We start from the raw sequence: 18717 nt of genomic DNA on the forward strand, positions 1-18717 counted from the left end.
AGAATATATTAGTTGATAAAAACCTTATTCATTACTCGCGGTTTTACGTAAATTATTATACATAAACTGTGTTTACCAATAATTTAGCTTAAAAACATTACAACACTTAAAAACAAACACATACCAATCGTTGGTTAGAAGGCGATCGCCCAATTCGTCCTCGCTTTCTCCCGTGTCGCTGGCTGTCGTGTCGTTTTCGTCGGTTTCGCTTGCATATGGTTCAAACCGATATGGCTCAATAGCTTCAGTTTCTTCTTCAATTTCGCTTAAGCCGCTGAAATCCGAGTCTGAATCCGAGCTAATGTCGCTATACCTTGCTGTTCTATCCGCCATGTTTGTTTGTATCGGCATCACTATGTGACGTCACAGGAAAATGGACGGGTGTATATAACGATGGTTAAAATCAGGCACTTTGAAGCTATTTTTTAGGGATATTGTGTGATGGGTAAAATTTTGAAAAAAACTTCGAAAAATAAAATAAGCCACTGGGAACTGATTTTTAATGGTTTTAACCCTTCTGAAATTGTGATAATGTTCCCCTTTAAGTTTGTGGTGTAAATCCTATGATTTTATGGAATTATTTTTTATATAAGCTAGTCTTGGAGTGTTTCCTTTTTTTGACATTTGTGCATTTAAGTGCTTGTTGTGTAAAGTTTGCTACAACCGGTTTTCTTGATGTTTGCTGCCTTACGTAATCTATAGCGTGGGTAACATAATGACGACTATCCATTATTACCAGTTTAAGGTAAAAATATATTAGATCATATTTTATTAGACATTACAGTAATTTGCTTTGAGAGCTATTACACAAAGCAAAGATTTCCTGTTCAAATTGTTTTGCAAAGTTTGACCAACTTTGGTTTCCTTTATGTACAAAATGAGTGCAGCCTTCACTGGATAAAGTTAGAACAACACTGTTGTAATCCTTTTCAGAAAATATATATACTTCATACTCATTTTTATCTCCGGATTGCTGTTTCCTGTGTTCTCGAGCAAAAGAGACATGAACAAAACGTGAATTAAGTTTATTGAACATTTTTAAACACTCTTGCTTCTTTGTCATTCTTCAGAAAACACAAGTGAACAACAATTGGAAAGTAAATTATGGCAAAATCACCAGTCCAATTTATGAACAGAAAGTGCATGGCTACCTTCTGCCAAAGTTTAAGGCAAAAACAAACCCAAATGTGTTAAAAATGTATTATTTTAATATTATTGATTTGTCTGAGGAACAAAGAAGCATAAATGAGATGAAAGGAAAGAAACATCTACATGAAAAAACTGTCTTTGACATCAGTTTTGTAATATATTAGTAACACTTAATAAAATATAGCATGTATTATACATTGTTAAGACAGTTAACACATATTACAGGTTGCCCTTTGCTGATTTTTTCATTATTGCATCTCTAGAAGTGTCTTTAAAGAATACAAAGTTTGAATGCCAACAGCATGGAGGAGAGCATAGGTCCATGGGTGACAAGATGACACAAGTGCTAATGTTTCCTGTACAAGCAACTCTAAAGATCCGCCTTTGCAATACAAAACAAAGACCAAGTAAGAGCAATTCCCAAAAAGAGCTACGCTAACATGGTGTCTTTAAAAAAAAAGGTAGATATTTTTAAATGGAATGTCATGAAAATTAATAAATAAATTGCTGTTACCATCACAAACAATTAATTATACAGAATACATAAAAACTCAAAGATTTGCTTTATAACCTTTAGACATCACACAAATTCTCAAATGTGTCCCTAAAGTCTTGATGCAAAATGCATATATTCAATATATATATATATATGAAATATAATACACATTTAAATCTTATTTGTAATGCATTATTTTCTATATTTGTAATTCATTTGTAATTTTGTAATTAATATTATAAATGTTTATTCCAATACATTTTTAAATGATTTAATTGCAATGTCATAATAAATGATGACATTTGTTCTGTATTGAAAAACTAAAGCTGAACTGAGCTTTTTTGGAATTTTGCCTATCAATTACAATCATTATGAAATCCATCATGACGATGGATTTAAAAAAAAAAATGTTGCAGTCTGAATATTAAAACAAATTCGGTCATAAGTTCGCTTTCAATGGAGCCGCGCAATTCTGCCTACAAAGCCCTTAAAAAAACATCCGGACACCTCCATTAAGGTTTTATATACATGATGTAAATATATATGCAATGTAATAACGGGCATATTTATAATAACATTTAATATTTCCGTATTTTGATAATTTTAAGCAAACGCGGCGCATTCATTTTTAAAAACGTTTGCTTTTTTTTTTCTTCATGACTATTATTTACTGCTGACGTTACAAGAGCCAACAAACATAAATAAAACATAATTTACTGTGCAAGGTCTGCTGTCAATAGGATGCCGACTGCTAGAATTGTTCATATGTTCCCATTTAGATGAAGCATGACCATCATCCTCACAAATAAACAGGGGGCTGTGGCAATATCACTAACACTTGGTTAATATTCAAGTCATGATATGTAAATGGAGTATTGTTGGCGGTTTTTCAATGGTTATTTATCAAGCGGACTTTAATTTACATTTGCTTACAAGAAATAATGTATTTAAAAAATCCATCCTTCGTCATGTCTTTCATAATGATTATGAACGATAGGCAAAATTCCCCCAAAAAGTGCAGTTCCTCTTTAAAATGTAAACTTTTTTGTTGTCAAACGTTTGAAGATTATATATTCACACTTCAGGGACGTGCAACACACATAAGCATTTTTTTTTTTTTTTTTCAATACGATGCAGATTTTGCAAAGCATACAAATCTGTAAAATACAATTAATGTTATTCAAAATTTGTCAATAATTTTGGCCTGTTGAAAACATTACATTTGCTGCTGGTTTTGCACAAATGTGCATTGACTCTTTATGACAATGACATTTCTAATTTAACCTTTTTAGTACACAACTTGCACACAAAGACAAAAAACAGTGTATCACAGTACAAAGGTGGTTGAGTGTGGCACAGTATTTTAAAAACTATCTTTAACACAGACATGACAAAATGGCGGCACTGCCAGTGTGTGTCTTCACAAACTTGTCTCTCTGTCCAAGCTCTTGTCGCGCCTCCGACGTTTGTGACGCTTCTCGCCACTTTTGGAAAACCTGGGCAGAAAATAAATCAATTAATAAAAAATAAATAAATTAATTAAAAAAATTATATATATATATATATATAGTACAGTACAGGCCAAACGTTTGGACACACCTTCTCATTTCAATGTGTTTTCTTTATTTTCATGACATTGTAGATAGTCACTGAAGGCATCAAAACTATGACACCTGTGAAGTGAAAACCCTTCCAGGTGACTACCTCTTGAAGCTCATGGAGAGAATGCCAAGAGTGTGCAAAACAGTAATCAGAGCAAACGGTGGCTATTTTGAAGAAACTTGAATATAAAACATGTTTTCAGTTATTTCACCTTTTTTTGTTTAGTACATAACTCCACATATGTTCATTCATAGTTTTGATGCCTTCAGTGACAATCTACAATGTAAATAGTCATAAAAATAAAGAAAACCCATTGAATGAGAAGGTGTGTCCAAACTTTTGGGCTGTACTATATACATATACATATACATATATATACATATACATATACATATACATATATATATATATATATATATATATATATATATATATATATATATATATATATATATATATATATAAGGGGTGTGGGAAAAAATCAATTCGAATTCAAATCGCCATTCTCACATTGTACGATTCAGTATCGATTCTCATTTTTCAAAAATCAATTTTTTTTAATTTTTATTCTTTTATTTTTTTATTATTATTATTATTATTATTATTATTATTTTTTTTTTTAAATTTATTAATTAATCCAACAAAACAATACACAGCAATACCATAACAATGCAATCCAATTACAAAACCAAACCCGACCCAGCAACACTCAGAACGGCAATAAACAGAGCAATTGAGGGGAGACACAAACACGACACAGAACAATCCAAAAGTAGTGAAACAAAAATGAATATTATCAACAACAGTATCGATATTAGTAACAATTTCAACATAGCAGTGACTAAAAATCCCTCATTGACATTATCATTAGACATTTATAAAAAAATATATATATAAAAAAAAAAGAACAATAGTGTCACAGTGGCTTACACTTGCATCACATCTCACAAGCTTGACAACACATTGTGTCCAATATTTTCACAAAGATAAGTCATATTTTTGGTTCATTTAATAGTTAAAACAAATTTTCAGTATTGCAATCAGTTGATATAACATTGTCCTTTACAATTATAAAAGCTTCTTACAAAAATCTACTACTCTGCTTACATGTCAGCAGACTGGGGTAGTTCCTGCTGAAATCATACGTATTGAATGAATAGAGAATTGTTTTGAATCGGAAAAATATAGTTTTTGAATCGAGAATCGCGTTGAATTGGAAAAATCGATTTATAATCGAATCGTGACCCCAAGAATCGATATTGAATCGAATCGTGGGACACCCAAAGATTCGCAGCCCTAATATATATATATATATATATATATATATATATATATATATATATATATATATATATATATATATATATATATATATATGGATGTAAAAGTTAATACAGCACAGCATATCATTTTAAAGTGCCAATACATCATGCAATTATAAAAGACATCTGACTGAATGCTTTGATTGTGTGATGATCTTCATCAGCATGATATCATTGCCACATACAGTATTTGCATTCTGTTTTTTGACGCTTGTTGTGTCTCAAATGGAATACATACCAGTACACCTTAATCAGTATACTATGTACAATGTATACTCAGTTCCTGAATATAGACAGTAGTGCTGTTCAAAATCCATTACTGTCATTGCACACTACCGGGAAAGACCATCACATTATTTTCCTTCTCTACTTTCAAAGGTGATTTTGCAACCATTTGAGTTAGCCCCACCCCAATTTTGAGTGTTCAGAGTTTGACATCTGGGTGACTGACAGACAGTATATGGCATTTTGCCATATTTCTTAGTGTACACACTTGTGCACTCAAAAGACTAATGCAATTATGGCAGTTTGCCAAATGAGACACATTGTAAGTGTATAAGAGTCAAACAATTGTACAATAGTGTAACTGAATGTTAGTCAAAGCACATTACAAGGCATGCAAACACTGAAATGCACTCATGCGAGGCAATAAACAACTCATCATAACATGCAAGGGTAAATGTGCATGGGCAAGAGAAGTGCATGCAAGCCCAGGCTGTGTAGTTTTTCAAACCAAAAACATTCACACCGTTGCAGCTTGGCATCACTTAGGGGTGGAAAGGTCCATTCATTTGTAATCACACTTTTCGGTATTGAACATTAAGTTTGGTTCCCACACTGTACACATTAACAGATCAAAAGAAAGTTTTTTTAATCTTCTTATCTTAAAGGCCTACTGAAACCCACTACTACCGACCACGCAGTCTGATAGTTTATACATCAATGATGAAGTCTTAACATTACAACACATGCCAACACGGCCGGCTTAGCTTACTAAAGTGCAATTTTAAATTTTGCGCCGAAATATGCTGCTGAAAAAGTTTCGGTATGATGACGCCTGCGCGTGACGTCACGGATTGTAGAGGACATTTTGGGACAGCATGCTGGCCAGCTATTAAGTCGTCTGTTTTCATCGCAAAATTCCACAGTATTCTGGACATCTGTGTTGGTGAATCTTTTGCAATTTGTTCAATGAACAATGGAGACAGCAAGGAAGAAAGCTGTAGGTGGGAAGCGGTGTATTGTTAGCGGCTGAAGCAACACAAACACAGTCGGTGTTTCATTGTTTACATTCCCGAAAGATGACAGTTAAGCTTTACCATTGGCCTGTGGAGAACTGGGACAACAGAGACTCTTACCAGGAGAACTTTGAGTTGGATACGCAGACGCGGTACCGTGAGTACGCTGCGGCTTCCAAACATTTGATCGCTTGCCCGTACGTGCGTGCCGCTATGTGCATGTCACGTACGTAACTTTGGGGACTTTGGGGAAATATATGTGCTGTGTGAACTTTGGGGAGGTGAACGGTACTTTGGGCTGTGGGATTGAGTTTGTTGTGCAGGTGTTTGAGTTGTATTGGCGGGTTATATGGACAGGAGGGGGGAGGAGTTTGTTATGCGGGATTAATTTGTGGCATATTAAATATAAGCCTGGTTGTGTTGTGGCTAATAGAGTATATATATGTCTTGTGTTTATTTACTGTTTTAGTCATTCCCAGCTGAATATCAGGTCCCACCCGCCTCTCACAGCATCTTCCCTATCTGAATCGCTCCCACTGCCCTCTAGTCCTTCACTCTCACTTTCCTCATCCACAAATCTTTCATCCTCGCTCAAATTAATGGGGAAATCGTCGCTTTCTCGGTCCGAATCGCTCTCGCTGCTGGTGGCCATGATTGTAAACAATGTGCAGATGTGAGGAGCTCCACAACCTGTGACGTCACGCTACTCGTCTGCTACTTCCGGTACAGGCAAGGCTTTTTTATCAGCGACCAAAAGTTGCGAACTTTATCGTCGATGTTCTCTACTAAATCCTTTCAGCAAAAATATGGCAAAATCGCGAAATGATCAAGTATGACACATAGAATGGACCTGCTATCCCCGTTTGAATAAGAAAATCACATTTCAGTAGGCCTTTAAATACCCTGCCAGTTCAGTACCCGCTGAGGCCCAATGCGTACAGCAGGTGTGTTGGGAAGATAGATCGTTCGTCATGTCTTCTTGATGATATTAATAAAAGACTCTTTTGTGCAGACAAATAATTTTAGTGTAAGAGATGCAGTGGTACCTCAACTTATGTTTACTTTAAGATACAAACTGTGTAATGGCTTTTTGTTATGCTTTAAATTGCGAGCATAGTTTAAATTACGAGCTGCCAAGCAGGTAGATGCCGTAGCTAATGCCACAGTGAACGCCGTAAGATCCTCCCTAAAACCTCCTATAGCTTATAGCTTATAGATTAAAATAACTTTGTTTTCCAACGGTGGGAAATCAAACCTTTAGCAGCAGTCCAGCTTTCACAGCCTTCCTGCCCACATCCCCCTGCTCCTGCTGCTGAAGATTGATCCTTTCCCGCGGCTCGCCTTAATATGCATGCATGTCGATGCCCCGGGTGTCCAGCGGTTTATGTTAGTCTTTGTCTCGTCGTGAGCACCGGACATGTCCTTGCCGCCCCCGTCTGGTGATTTTCCCAGCCTATCGCTTAACAAGCGTCAACTCTCATCCACCACAACACTGACTGCGGTAGATAGCCTAACTAGGTATACTGTATCTGCTTTTTCAACATTATTTTGTAAATAATAAATTATTCAACTATTTATTTATGAGAACTGTATTGTTATTTGAGTAATTGATCATTATTTACTTACTCATTTGTCTATTTTCTAATATATTCATTGATTGATTTATTTATGTTTTTTATTTAATGTTATGGTAAAGAATGAGTAGGGCTGGGCAATATATCGAATATACTCGATATATAGTGGGTTTGTCTCTGTGCGATGTAGAAAATGACTATATCGTGAGTATTCGAGTATACGTTCTCACACAGTTGCTTTTAGCTGCGGGCATTACACTCCAGGCTTTTCTTACACTTTCTTGTCTCTCCTTCTCACAGTGACATAAAACAAATGCACCTTGTCACATACTGTCGCGCGTACAACATCATACGCCCTCGCCGAGCAGAGAGGTAGCGGCATGGGTAACGTTGGCTGTGGTGCTAGCGGAGCGACGCGAGTGGTAATACGAGAGAGTTAAGGGGCCAATCTGGTAACAAATGAAGGAAGAAGAATTAATTCCCTAAAAAACAGCAGGGGGTCCATCGTCTTGCGGTGGTTTGGCTTCAAGCGGGAAGATGTTGAACAGACAACCGTAATACTCTATGTCAAGTATGCGGCAAAAGCGTTGCTACAAAAAGTAGCAGCACTACTAATTTGTAGCATAATTTGAAAAGTCACCCTCTAGAGCAGTGGTCCCCAACCACCGGGCCGCGGGCCGGTACCGATTGGTACCGGACCGCACAAGAAATAAAAAAAAATAAAAATAATAATAATTGTATTTATTTTTTATTAAATCAACATAAAACAACACAATATATATATTATATATCAATACAGATCAATACAGTCTGCAGGGATACAGTCCGTAAGCACACATGATTGTTTTTATTTATGAAAAAAAAATAATAATAAAAAAAATCCCCCCCACCCCGGTCCGTGGGACAAATTTTCAAGCGTTGACCGGTCCGCAGCTACAAAAAGGTTGGGGACCACTGCTCTAGAGAGGAGTGCTTGAAACTCTGCATGTCAACATCTCGGCCGGTGCCACACCAACAAAATGCACTGACCCAATTGAGCCTGGAGTCTTCCATTTCCACATCAACACCGTATGAAAAAAATAGTCAACAACAGAAGGAGATAACGTCCGCAGGAACCTACCACATAGCGAAGGACATAAACTATTTGATTTCCTATTATGCAGCTCATTTTTATTTGACAGTTATTGAAATGTCTTGTGTGACATCATGCACAAAAGTGCACTTTATTTGTTTTAAACTATTGTAGTGGCGTTCTGTACAAAAAGTGCACTTTAATTTAGTGTTGTTTTGATATGTCATCTTAGTGACATCATGCACAAAAGTGCACTAATAGCTTGTTTTAAAAAATGTCTGACAATCTTTCACTTTCTGTTTTGAAATGACATGATTGTTTGTGCCACTGCTTAATAACTGTTTAATAAATACAGTTTTAGTAAATTGACGTAGTTGTGGTTTCCCTCTCTGCATGAAAGTTTAAAATGAGCATATATTAATGCAGTATGAACAATAATGTTTTAATGTAGACACATAGAATCATCATATTGCTGTGATTATATGCATCAAGTGTTCATTCAAGGCTAAGGCAAAATATCGAGATATATATCGCGTATAGTGACATGGCCTAAAAATATCAAGATATTAATAAAAGGCCATATCGCCCAGCCCTAAGAATGAGCAGTAAAAACTGTTAGAAATTGCTATGAGAGGGAAAGGGGTAGGATTAAATAAACTCTACTTCCTCTTACTCCTTTTCAGACATGCTGTAATGAGAAACTGTAAATATGTGACGTATGATATTGTGATTGTATGCATGTTCGGAATAAACTAACACCATAAACTTATCCATAACCATTACTGGCTGCCATCCCAGCCTTGCCCCTTTGGTAACTTGGCTTGTTGCACATATTGGATCTAATGCGACGGGAAAGCGCCACACAGAAAAAACTGACAATTTTGAAGTGCTCATCAGTCTGCTGGAAAAGGTTAACTCTTTACATATTTATTACTGTATTACCAAACACAGGTGATGCGTTCACAGGAGTGCTGGCGTGGGCATTTTCCATTATCTACCTACCCTGTTACATTCGTAAAACCACTGTCCTGTAGCAGTTTGTATTATTATTGTATAATTTTTCTAACAATATTTCTTTTGTAAGAGATAGTTTTTTTCTTTTTAAAAATCATGTTACACGACTTGTCCAGGGTGTACCCCGCCTTCCGCCCGATTGTAGCTGAGATAGGCTCCAGCGCCCCCCGCGACCCCAAAGGGAATAAGCGGTAGAAAATGGATGGATGGATGGATGTTAAAATTGAGCTGTTTTAAGATGGCCAATCCCAATTTAAATTGTTTTCAAATCATTTCAATAGGCGGGGCTACTTTAAGATACGAGTATTCCGAGTTAGTGCTAAGTCACGATATGCAATGTGCTCCTATGTTGCGGTATTACTGTAATTTATATCTATTTACAATTTCAGCAGTCACAAGAGAGCAATCACTGCTTTCTGACGTCATTTAACCAACCGGCTGCCGTGTTTTGGCCTCACACATCTCTTACTACATAAAAAGTATTTGTCTACACACTATAACATTTTACTAATAATGCTGGGAGTATGTTTGTACATTAGAGACCTGATCGAGACTTGTCAAGGCGCTGTGATGTCATACACAAAGCTCGCCGTGCCATCGTAAGCCTTTTACTGGCCGAATCCCATGGTTGGCCCACGCCATGTCCAATTTCCAGCCAATTTCATAACGTCTCGGAAGTGTTGCGCTTCTTTTGCAAAGGTAATGCTCATTCTGCTGGTGGTTATACTTTTACTTGCTCTATTTAGTCAAGTCTGATGTCCTCTTTGGTGCTGCGCCAGAGCAAGAACCTGACAAACTGTGGTTTAGACTTTTTTTTAGATGGAAAATCTCACATATGAGATCTTTGTTTTGTTCACTTTAATGAAATATTAGCTGTATTAATTAACTTTAATTAGCTTTAGGAGAGAGATTCACTGTATACAAGCTAGAGCACATACAGTATGTGATATTACCGACACCTAGTAACCAGTCAGTATACACTACTACATATGATCATCTGTTTATTTCTCTTAAAAAAAATGCTGTAGGTTCTACTGATCATAAACTATTGGCAAAATCTAAAATCAGATTTGACTATTAAAATCTTTAGTCGAAGACAGCCCTACTGTGGATATATGGTATTACCTCTGGTTGTAAAATCTCATCTAGATATCTGTCTGTAATGAGATTGCCTACAATATTGACAAACCTTGTTTTATGCCCCACACCATCACATGACCTCCACCAAAAGACGTTCCTCTCGCGGTACAGTTATCAAAATAGCGTTTTCAATACTTTGAGTCTACGATCTAACTGTCATAAAGAATCTGGACTCATCGCTGAAATGAATGTTCCTCCACATGTTCAGCTTCTAATGAGCGTGCTACTGACACTAGCGCAAAAAGGTCTGACGGTGGAGGGCCGTCAAGACAGACGTCCTGACAGACCTATGAGAACAGAGATTGGCCGCATGCAGTCTGTTCCGGATTGTCAGGGCAGAGAGCCGTCAGCCATCCTGAAATCCCTGACTGCAATGTGTAGAAGACAGCCCATGATACTCAAGTGATGACAAAGTGAGGAAAGAGTCTTCTTAAGGTGTCGTCTTCTTGGGGCGCCCACTTTACCTGTCCCTGACATCCCAGACTATATGAAACTTGGCAGCAAAACAATGGCTACATTCCGAGACTATTTAATGTAGTCCCCGCTCCACCACCAAAGTATAGCTGACATCAAAGACATGCGCATTTCGGAAGATGTGTTTTCATGCGCTACAATCAGAATGACTTTCGGCATAAAACACCCGTCTCGATCCGAATGAAATTTTAAACCGAACGTGTGTGATTGGGTCAGAATATTCCGAATGCCGTGTTTACATGGAACATTTTTATTCCAGTTAGGCCATTAATCCGATTAAAGGTGTCCATGTAGAATTACCTGCAAGTTTGCTGTTATTGATGTTGTTTTTATTAAATCATTGAAAAAAATAAAACCATTTTTTGTTTTGGATTATGCTCCCAAAATAAAGCGAATTGCGGTTCATAACAAACTGTGACAATGACGTACCGTTACACCCCTAGATCACTGCATCTAACATGCAGCCATTTCAAGCCTCACCAAGCGCAACAGTGCAAGACTCACCTTTTTGCTTCTCAGCTTCTGAGAGGTTAGGAAGGGGATCTTGAGGGGTGGAATGAGATGGAGAGAGGCAATGCAGGAGTTTCTATGTTAGCCTACATGGTGGACATCATTTAGAGCAGGCCATGTATACACACATATGTATTTCTAAAAAGGGATGTTTATTCCCTACGAAATAGATGATAATACACCTCTTTTGTTCCGACACTAACAATATTCAATGCTTATTTTGTAAGTTTACTCCATTACAAAGATATGAACAGTACTCCGTTGTAGTAAGGAGAGAGACAAGAGGGTAGAAAAATACATTGAGTGAAATAAGTACTTAGTCCCCAAACCAATCAGCAAGCATTTGACCCAACAGAGCGGTTACCGGTATGTGTCCATACAACACATATATTTGTCAGGAAGCTGGAACGTAGCTTAGCGGCGTGACACCAAAAAAGCAGAGACGGGAGGCAGATGATGAGTAAAATAATATTATTCAATAATCTAAAGAAAGCGCACAAACAAGGGACTGGGAGAACACGCAACTAAGAGTGGAAAAAACAAAAGGCCTGCATGGATATCTAGCAAGCTGCTGGGCTGGAGATAGCTGTGCGTCCCCCGCTTACAGCTTCCCATTGCACCCCCCCCGCCCCCCCATTGAGAGAACCAAGGTGAGGTGACTCAGGCATTTTGTTTCGGTATATCTCTAATGCCTCTCTTGTTGAGGCAAGCCTAACTGGCAGCAGACGCCGGGCTAGATCTAGGACACGCTGAATTATGTCTCGCAGCTAGCCTGGGAATGCCTCAGTGTCCCCCTGGTGGAAAAGGACAAGATGGCCGGAGTCTGGGCTTTTCTACTGAGACTACTGCCCCAGAAACTCGGACCCAGATAAGTGGAACAAATAAAACATTAAAACGTTGGTCTGTCTTAGTCTTGCGCGATATCAAGAAGGATCTCACCTTCGTTTTGGTGCAAAGGCGAGAACAACTCAAGATTGCTTCCACTTTATCCACATGTGATCGGACCTCTCAGCTTCCCAACTGATCGCAAAAGTGCCGTTTTTCCTCTTGCGCCCATTCACATTTACTGACATTTAAAGTCAGTCCTGCTGCCTGGATATTTCCAACAACTTGCTTTATATGTTGCAGGTGTTCTTTTCAGGTTCTGCTGAAGCTCACCACATCATCTAGATAAGCTGCATTATACTCCTCATAACTTTAGAGGACTTTATCCATCAGTCGTTGGAAAGTCGCTGGTGCTCCCTGCAGTCCAAAAGGCATAACAGGCAATTGAAATAACCCACCAGGGGTCCGGAACACAGTGTATGGCTGACTCGCTGGCTCAAAGGGGCACCTGCCGAAAATCTTTGCCAATAACTAGTGTAGTGATGTAAGCTGCTGATCCACTGCTTTCTAGAAGTTTGTCTATTTGTGGAATTGGGTAGGCCTCAAATTCAGAGATGGATTTTAACATGCAGATGTCAAAGCAGATGCGGATGGATCCATACTTTTTGCCAACAATGACCACCGTGCCACCACTCCAAATTTGATGGCTCGATGACTCCTATTTCCAGCATGGCCTCGACCTCTCTGCGTAATTTCTCCACCAGCTGCTGTGGAACACGATACTGTCGCTGGCGGAGTGGATGAGCCTCCTTTAGCCGGATTGCATGCTCAATTACGGTTGCCTTGGCAGCAAAGAGGGATGATACTTCTTGCAACACCTGCCGAAGCTGTGCTCCTAGTTCCGTGGTCGGGTGTCTTGGTGACTACTGCTACACTGGGATCATACTCTTCTTCCATCTGAATGTCTTTCACCAGTGACACTACATGAGTTGGAGCTTAAATTTGTTTCCATAATTGAAGCAGGTTCACATGGTATGTTTGTATTTGTTTCTTCTTGTCAGGTTGGAGTATCTCATAAGTGACCGGGCTCATTCGACGGATGATTGTATAAAGACCTTCCCACTTTGCAAGCAATTTATTACTGGAGGAAGGAAGAAGGAGAAGAACCTTTTGCCCTGGCTGGAAGTCACGCTGACGTGCTTGTTTGTCATACCAGATCTTCTGCGTTTTCTGGGCCTCCTGCAGGTTCTCTTGAGCCTTCTCTTGATACCTGGTCAAACTGTCTGTCATTTGGAGCATGTATTGGATCACTCCATGGTCATTTGACGCGGGTGCTGAGGCTTTCCAGCTCTTCCAGAGTAGGTCCAATGGGCCTTGGACGTCACAGTTATACATACGTTTAAAGGGTGAAAATCCTGTTGATGCTTGGGGAACTTCCCATAGGCGAAGAGTATAAATGGAAGCCAACGGTGCCAGTCCTTTCCGGTATCATCCACAAATTTCTGTTACATCCTATTCAGGTTCTGGTTGAGTCTTTCAGCAAGTCCATCTATTTGGCGATGCTAGGGCGTGGTATTGATGGACTTAATTCCCAGCGGATTGTTGAAAAGCTGCAATAGCTTGGAGGTGAAGTTAGTGCCCTGATTAGTCAGCACTTCGTCTGGGAGTCCCGCTCTTCAAAAGAGCTGCACCAGTGCATGAAGGACGGCCGGTGCAATGATACAGCAAAGTGGGAAGGCTTCAGGGAATCTGGTGGCATAATTGCACACAAGAACAATATACTGGTGTCACCGACAGCTCTTCACCAGCGGACCCACAATGTCCCTTGCTATCCTACTAAAGGGAGTGGAGATGACAGGAAGTTGACAAAGGAGGCCTCTGTCTGACTTGCTGGCGGGGCATGATATTTGACATGTGTGGCATGTGGAACAATATGTTTGGATGTCAGTGTACATGGAGGGCCAATAAAATCGTGACCTAACCCACTCCACATATTATCAGTAAAAAAATATTTTGTGTCAAAAGGCTTTAAGTGATTTTCAAAACGCTGTTGGCGCCTTAACTATCTAGGTCATTTTATTCCTCCCTTATATATACTATCGTCAAGGTCTGGGAGATGTCGGAGACCAATTTCGGCTTGGGCCCTCTTAACCACAGGACAGGGCACATGCAGACCTGCCTTTGCAGTAGTATTTGTGTTAGCCTTAGCATTCTTTCCACCGTAAGTGTTGCCCGGTTGTTTATTTTCATAAAATAACTCTACAAGAATGGGCATGTCACATCCCCAAATGGCATCCACTGGTACATTTTCTACCACCCTAAAAGTCAGCCAATGAGTGTTCATCTATTGTCACATTTAAATAATTTTTGGGATGAGGATGCATGTCCCCATGAACACATAAAATGTCTGCTTGTCTGCTATAGTCCACACTGTTAACGGGTACTAAATTGTACTTTACAAGTAAGATTCAACTGCCAGTTTCCAACAAAGCAGTAACCTATTGTCCATTGATACACAGTTTGATATCGTTGCAATTTGCCTTTCTGATCTCTGCTGATCTTAGGTTGGGGTGCACAGCAAGCGGTTGCAACTTTGGCTCTTTGTATGGGACTCACAGAGGCTGTATGGCCTGGCTGCTGGCAATGGTAACACATTCTGTCCTTATGGGCTGGCCGCTGGTTTGGGGCAGTATTGGTGCGACCTGGCGCTTACTGGCTGTTGTGTCCGTCTGAATAGAGGTGGCTGGATTGCTGGACGGAATGCTGGACAGTATGATGTGCTGGGGACATGAGCCGCTAGTCCACCTCGGAGCCCGTTGAAGTACTGCATAGCCAGTTTCGCCGCTCCAAGCCCTTCGGTGGGCTCATGTTCTTTCACCCAGGTACGAACATGCACTGAGAGCACTCAAAGCAGCTGCTTCAAGATGATGGTTTCACCAATTTGTTCTTTGGTGTGCTGCTCTGGCCTAATCCAACTTTGATAAAGGCTATTCAGACTATGATAAGTCCCACTGGAGCGCTCACCAGAAGGCACAGTTGCGGCCCAGAATTGTTGATGGTAAGTCTTTGTAAAGATCTTGAATTTTACCAGCAATGCTGCCTTCAGGTCTGTGTAACAGTGAGCTTTGTCTTCATCCATCGCCGTGTATGCTTCTAGCGCCTTCCCAGACAGGGTCTGCAGACTAGTCTGCAGACCCATTCATTCTCTGGCCATCTCCAGGTTATAGCAATGCACTCAAACCGTAATAAGTAGTTCTCAAGGTCATCACCTGCCTAATATAGAGGAACTTTTGACATTGTAATGTCTCCATTCAAGTCAAGGTGGCTCTTTATTGTGCAGCGGAAACGACATAACAGGGCCAAGCTGTTCAAAAGTCTGTGGCGCAGGCGTCTGAAACTGGGGTGCCTGTTGAGGTGAGAGTCAGGATCTGAGCTAAGCCAACAAATACTCCTCTCTCTTCTTCTTTCCAGCCATAAAGTCTCTCATCATTGCCAGAAACTCTCCGCCTGGCACTGGTGTTGAAGGCCCAGCTTGTTCTGGTGCCTAGGCAGTGGTTTAGTCCTCCTCCTCTGCTGAGGCCTTTACTTCTCTGACAATATCCATTTTGGGGTATTCACAATCTCCACCCTGTTCTTGCTGTTTTTGGGAGCGCAGCCCTGTGCGGCTTTTAAATGTGAAGGTAATTCCTATTTTCCGACTTGCCGTCCCACTTCTGACACCATTTGTCGTGGGGTTCAATCCCCACAATTAGGGTGAAAAATAGGCAAGTGAAAAGAAAAAAACTTAAAAGTGGCAAAAATAAGTGAAAAAATACAAAAATGGTGAAAAGTGTCAGAAAAAATTCCTGTATAATTTAGCCGAAATAATTACAAAAAAAATAAACAGTACTTCATTTATTTGGTAAAAACTTAAAGTCTATTATCTTCTTTGTAATAGTACAAAATGGAAAACAATGCTTCTCAGCTTCCAACCACCACTATCTCCAACCCAATACTCCTCTCAATGCCAGGCAAAGGCCTCTTTTTAAATCCTAGGACCCTCCCCCTGACGGTGAGGTCACTGAAATGCTTTGATGCTTTGAAACGTCAGCTCAATTTGACTCCGACGGCTGCGAAAATGACCAAGTATGTTGTGAATACTTTTATGTTTGGCCAGAAATGTAGATTATGGATAATGAGGATAGGCATAGGCATCAAGTGTGCTCCGTTGATGTTCTGCCGGGCTAAATAAAAGCTACACGGTCACCGGATTGAAAGTGTGTACATGTGGTTTGTTGTGTGTGTGCATGTGTGTATGTCTGTGTGTGGGTGTGTGTGTGCATGTGTGTGTCTGTGTGTGTGCCTGTGCGTGTAGCGCCGGGTGTTTCTCTGTGATCTGTCGATCTTGATGGAGCTACTATGTCACAACCATAAAATAATGATTATGCTGTTCATATCTTTGTATGGGTAAACTAATTAGTGTAATAGTACACACTTTTTACATCATAAAATAGAGCTGGGACAGAATGGACATGTATAGATGGACATACTGTAAACCACTTTGGACCTAAACACACCATGTCTGGGTTTTTTTTTTCTTGGAAAAAAGATTTACCTTTTAGCAGGAGGATCTTTTTCCACAGGACTGACACCCTTCCATACGTCCCCAAAAGAGCCTTTGGACATCTCATCAGTAATGTTCACTGTAGCTGGGTCGCTCCTTCAAAATGATTGAACAAAAAATAAAATACATTTAAAAAATACCAAACACAGCATGGAAGCAGTTGTTTACCATGGCTGTGTTTCAGCTGGTGCACATTCATACTTATACTCAGTCTTTCGAGTGCTTAAGTGCGTTACACAGGGAATTAAAATAAGAATTACCCGGGTTTTGCCCTCAAAATTATGAATGTGCAGTAACACTTACCACCCCCAATTGTCGCCATTTTTGCTACATAGCGGAAGGGGAAGGACTAACTCAACTGGTTGCAATTCACAAATAAAAGGATGTGGAGAGAAAAAAGAAGTGAAGAGCAATTGTAATTCCGCTAAGTGCACATGGACAATATTGGATTTGGGGCAGCATGACACTGTCCAAATGTGTCTACAAACACAGTAATGGATACATGACAGCACACCACTGTCAGGAATATACTTCAGTGTCCTCAGTACACTTACACTGAACAAAAGTATAAACGCAATGCTTCTGTTTTTGCTCCCATATTTCATGAGTTGAACTCAAAGTTCTAAAACTTTTATTGCACATGCAAAAGACCTATTCCTCCAAATATGTCTAAATCTGTGTTAGCAAGCATTTCTTTTTGCCAAGATAATCATCACACCTCACATGTGTGGCATATCAACATGCTGATTAAAAAGCATGATTATTGCACAGGTGTGCCTTAGGCTGCCCACAATAAAAGGCCACTCTAAAATGTGCAGTTTTATCACACGGCACAATGCCACAGATTTAGTTTGAGGGAGTGTGCAGTCCACCAGAGCTGTTGCCCATGAATTGAATGTTCATTTCTCTACCATAAGCCGTCTCCAAAGGCGTTTCAGAAAATTTGGCAGTACATTCAACCGGCCTCACAACCGCAGACCATGTCTAACTACACCAGCCCAGGACATCCACATTCAGCAGGTTCACCTACCTGATTCTCTGAGACCAGTCACTTGGACAGCTGCTGCAACAATTGGTTTGCATAACCAAGGAAGTTCTGCACAAACTGTGAGACACCGTCTCAGGGAAGCTCATCTGCAGGCTCGTCATCCTCTTCGAGGTCTCAACCTTATTGCAGTTTGTTGTCGTAACCGACTTGATTGGGCAAATGCTCACATTTGATGGCATCTGGCACGTTGGAGAGGTGTTCTTTTCACAGATTAATCCCGTTTTTCACTGTTCGGGGCAGATGACAGACAGCGTGTGGCGTCATGTGGGAGAGCTGTTTGCTGATGTCAACGTTGTGAATCGAGTGGTCCATAGTAGGTGTGGGGTTATGGTATGGGCAGGTGTATGTTATGGACAACGAACACAGGTGCATTTTATTGATGGCATTTTGAATGCACAGAGATACCGTGATGAGATCCTAAGGCCCATTGTTGTGCCATTCACCCGAGACCATTACCTCATGTTGCAAAGATCTGTACACAATTCCTGGAAGCTGAAAACATCCCAGTTCTTGCATGGCCAACATACTCACCAGACATGTCATCCATTGAGCATGTTTGGGATGCTGTGGATCGTCGTATACGACAGCATGTTCAAGTTCCTGCCAACATCCAGCAACTTCGCACAGCCATTGAAGAGGAGTGGACCAAC

At 39.9% G+C, this 18717-nt stretch overlaps 1 protein-coding gene across 4 annotated transcripts in view; it reads right to left on the bottom strand.

Moving 5' to 3' along the window:
- Window positions 1–1010: 1010 nt before the first annotated feature.
- The window catches only part of LOC133617981 (sodium-driven chloride bicarbonate exchanger-like), a 121582-nt gene continuing 103875 nt past the window's right edge, over window positions 1011–18717 (bottom strand). For 2 of the 4 annotated variants that reach the window (XM_061978424.1, XM_061978431.2), the window contains 2 exons: window positions 17011–17115; window positions 1011–3141 (listed from right to left, as the gene is read on the bottom strand). In XM_061978424.1, coding sequence (XP_061834408.1) covers window positions 3066–3141; window positions 17011–17115 — 181 coding nt within the window. In that variant the 3' untranslated portion in view covers window positions 1011–3065. Of the gene's footprint in view, window positions 3142–11585; window positions 11678–17010; window positions 17116–18717 lie in introns of all 4 variants that reach the window. The other 2 variants (XM_061978440.1, XR_009817098.1) reach the window with 2 other exon arrangements.

Source organism: Nerophis lumbriciformis, linkage group LG01 (assembly GCF_033978685.3).
Source record: "Nerophis lumbriciformis linkage group LG01, RoL_Nlum_v2.1, whole genome shotgun sequence".
In the NCBI taxonomy this organism is placed as follows: domain Eukaryota; kingdom Metazoa; phylum Chordata; class Actinopteri; order Syngnathiformes; family Syngnathidae; genus Nerophis; species Nerophis lumbriciformis.